We start from the raw sequence: 2,186 nt of genomic DNA, 5'->3' as shown, positions 1-2,186 counted from the left end.
TAAGGAATGCTGACCGCCGTGGTCACGCAGATACTAAATTTGTAGTTTCATGTTGTGATGCCATGGAGGAGAGTGGTAGGGTCCCCAGTCCTTCCACGGAGAGGCGTGACCTTTTAGGTAATCATTCCTTATTTACCCTTTCTGGGGCGCACGACAAACACACACACACACACACAAACACACACAACACACACCAAACACACACACACAAACACACACACACACACACATACACACACACACACATATATATATGTATATACGTATATATATATATATTCGATATTAATATGATACTGACGATATGGGAGTGCGAGACGATCACTCATACCTTATTGAATTCCAGATCATTCCTCCTCCTCTTCCTCCGCTAGATGTATATAGTAATTCAATCTTCTTAATATACCTAGAGTACCGGACACACGCTGCTCCCTTGAGGTTTGCTCGTTAACCCCCCTTTGTGCTTGAGGAGATTAGCGTAATTCCATTAGTTATCCCTCCTTTTAATCTCCTGCCATTACTGAATGGGGAGTGGGTAGTGCTCCGTACTTTGCTGTCGTAATTTGGATGTGGGTAAGCGTGCACACAAACACACATATTCAATCACATACATACACACTAAACACAGGCACACACATAAAAAACACACACACACACCCACACACACACACACACACACACACACACACACACACACACACACACACACACACCACACACAAACACACACCCCACACACCCCACACACACACACATATATATATAAAATTATATAAAATAGAATAATAATATAAATATATATATAAAACACACATACACACACACACGCAAATATATATATATATATATATATATATATATATATATATATATATATATATATATTATTTTATATGTATTTTATATATGTAAATTTTAATATATATATATATATATATATATAATATAATATATATATACATATATATACATATAATATTTTGTTACCCCGGGCGCCTGTCTCCTGCCACCAACACAAGGCAGGCTAGGCAGACGGCGTGCTATAAAACAGGGTCGTGAACATAAACAGCTCCAAGAGGCACCGAGCACCACAGTGTCCCAGAACACCAAGGGGAAACACCAAGTGCCGAGGCAGGCACAAAATAAACACAAAAAATGGCATTTTGGTTATTTACCCGTACACTTTTCTATAGGCACAATACAGGGGGGAAACCAGCATGCCACACAGCACAATACAGCTTATAACAGGGCAACACAAGGTTTATCTCAGGTCACAAGGGCACACACGAGGTCTTCACAGGAGCAGCACCAACTGCGTCTCTCGGCTTGTTCCTCCGCCCCTCCGCTCACACCCAAAGCTGCGTCATGTTTGCCCAGGTCCCTTCAGGGTTAACACATGCCCAGGCATCCTTTTCATGTTAACACATGTTTCGCACAGAGACAAAGACCCACTGGCGTCTGCTCTGACATATCTAAACCTGAAACAAACTACATAAAAATTTAAATAAAATCAGTTCTCAGAAACACAAAAATCTTTCATCCAGCGCGGCTTTCTTCGCTCTCGCTGGGGTCTCTTGGAGGAGGTGTGGGCGGCGGTAGATTGGGCAGTGGCACCCAGAGGGTATTCCGGCCCAAGACCCGGCTCATGGTCACCCTTGACGTCTGTAGCATCGCCCTCACCATCAAATGCTCGTCCTCATCTCGGTCAGGTCTGCCCCGTCCATCGCCGCTATGGGGCTAACGTCATCTTCTTTTTCACCATGGGCCCAGGAGTAGTTCCTGGCCCCCTGGTAACGCCACAGCCGGTGCGCCAAGTCCTCGAGGAAGTCAGGCAACGGCCCCACACCAACAACTCCTCGCTCCCCGACGAATCTTCTGGACGCTCCACTTCCTCACAAGGCCAGCTTTGCACCAGGGTGGGACCCTTTAGGTCCTTTTTGGGGAAGTTAGCTACCAAACACTGTAACTACCCCTCCCCTGGTCCAACAAGGCTCCGCCCAACCGTTTCGCCAAACAGCCAGCTGCAGGTTTGAATGGGCTCCAGTATCACTCTTTGGGCACGACACGGATTCTAGACTCTGTCCTGGGGGGCAAGGTGGGAGTTGCTCAGCCGGTAAATACCTCTGCACAGCCAACCTCTGGAAGCAAGGGGACATCTTACCGTGCACCCTCACCAGCTTCCGTCC

At 46.0% G+C, this 2,186-nt stretch overlaps 1 protein-coding gene across 1 annotated transcript in view; it reads left to right on the top strand.

The window, feature by feature from the left end:
• LOC119598478 (BCL-6 corepressor-like protein 1) overlaps positions 1-2,186 on the top strand; it is a 45,383-nt gene that overhangs the window by 25,533 nt on the left and 17,664 nt on the right. Inside the window, exons 2-3 of the mRNA XM_037948106.1 lie at positions 1,669-1,790; positions 1,991-2,113. Of these exons, the coding sequence (XP_037804034.1) occupies positions 1,669-1,790; positions 1,991-2,113 (245 nt within the window). The remainder of the gene's footprint in view (positions 1-1,668; positions 1,791-1,990; positions 2,114-2,186) is intronic.

This window comes from Penaeus monodon, chromosome 41 (assembly GCF_015228065.2).
Source record: "Penaeus monodon isolate SGIC_2016 chromosome 41, NSTDA_Pmon_1, whole genome shotgun sequence".
Lineage (NCBI taxonomy): Eukaryota > Metazoa > Arthropoda > Malacostraca > Decapoda > Penaeidae > Penaeus > Penaeus monodon.
Note: the sequence above shows the minus strand (reverse complement) of the source record. Positions and strands in the feature narration are given on the sequence as shown.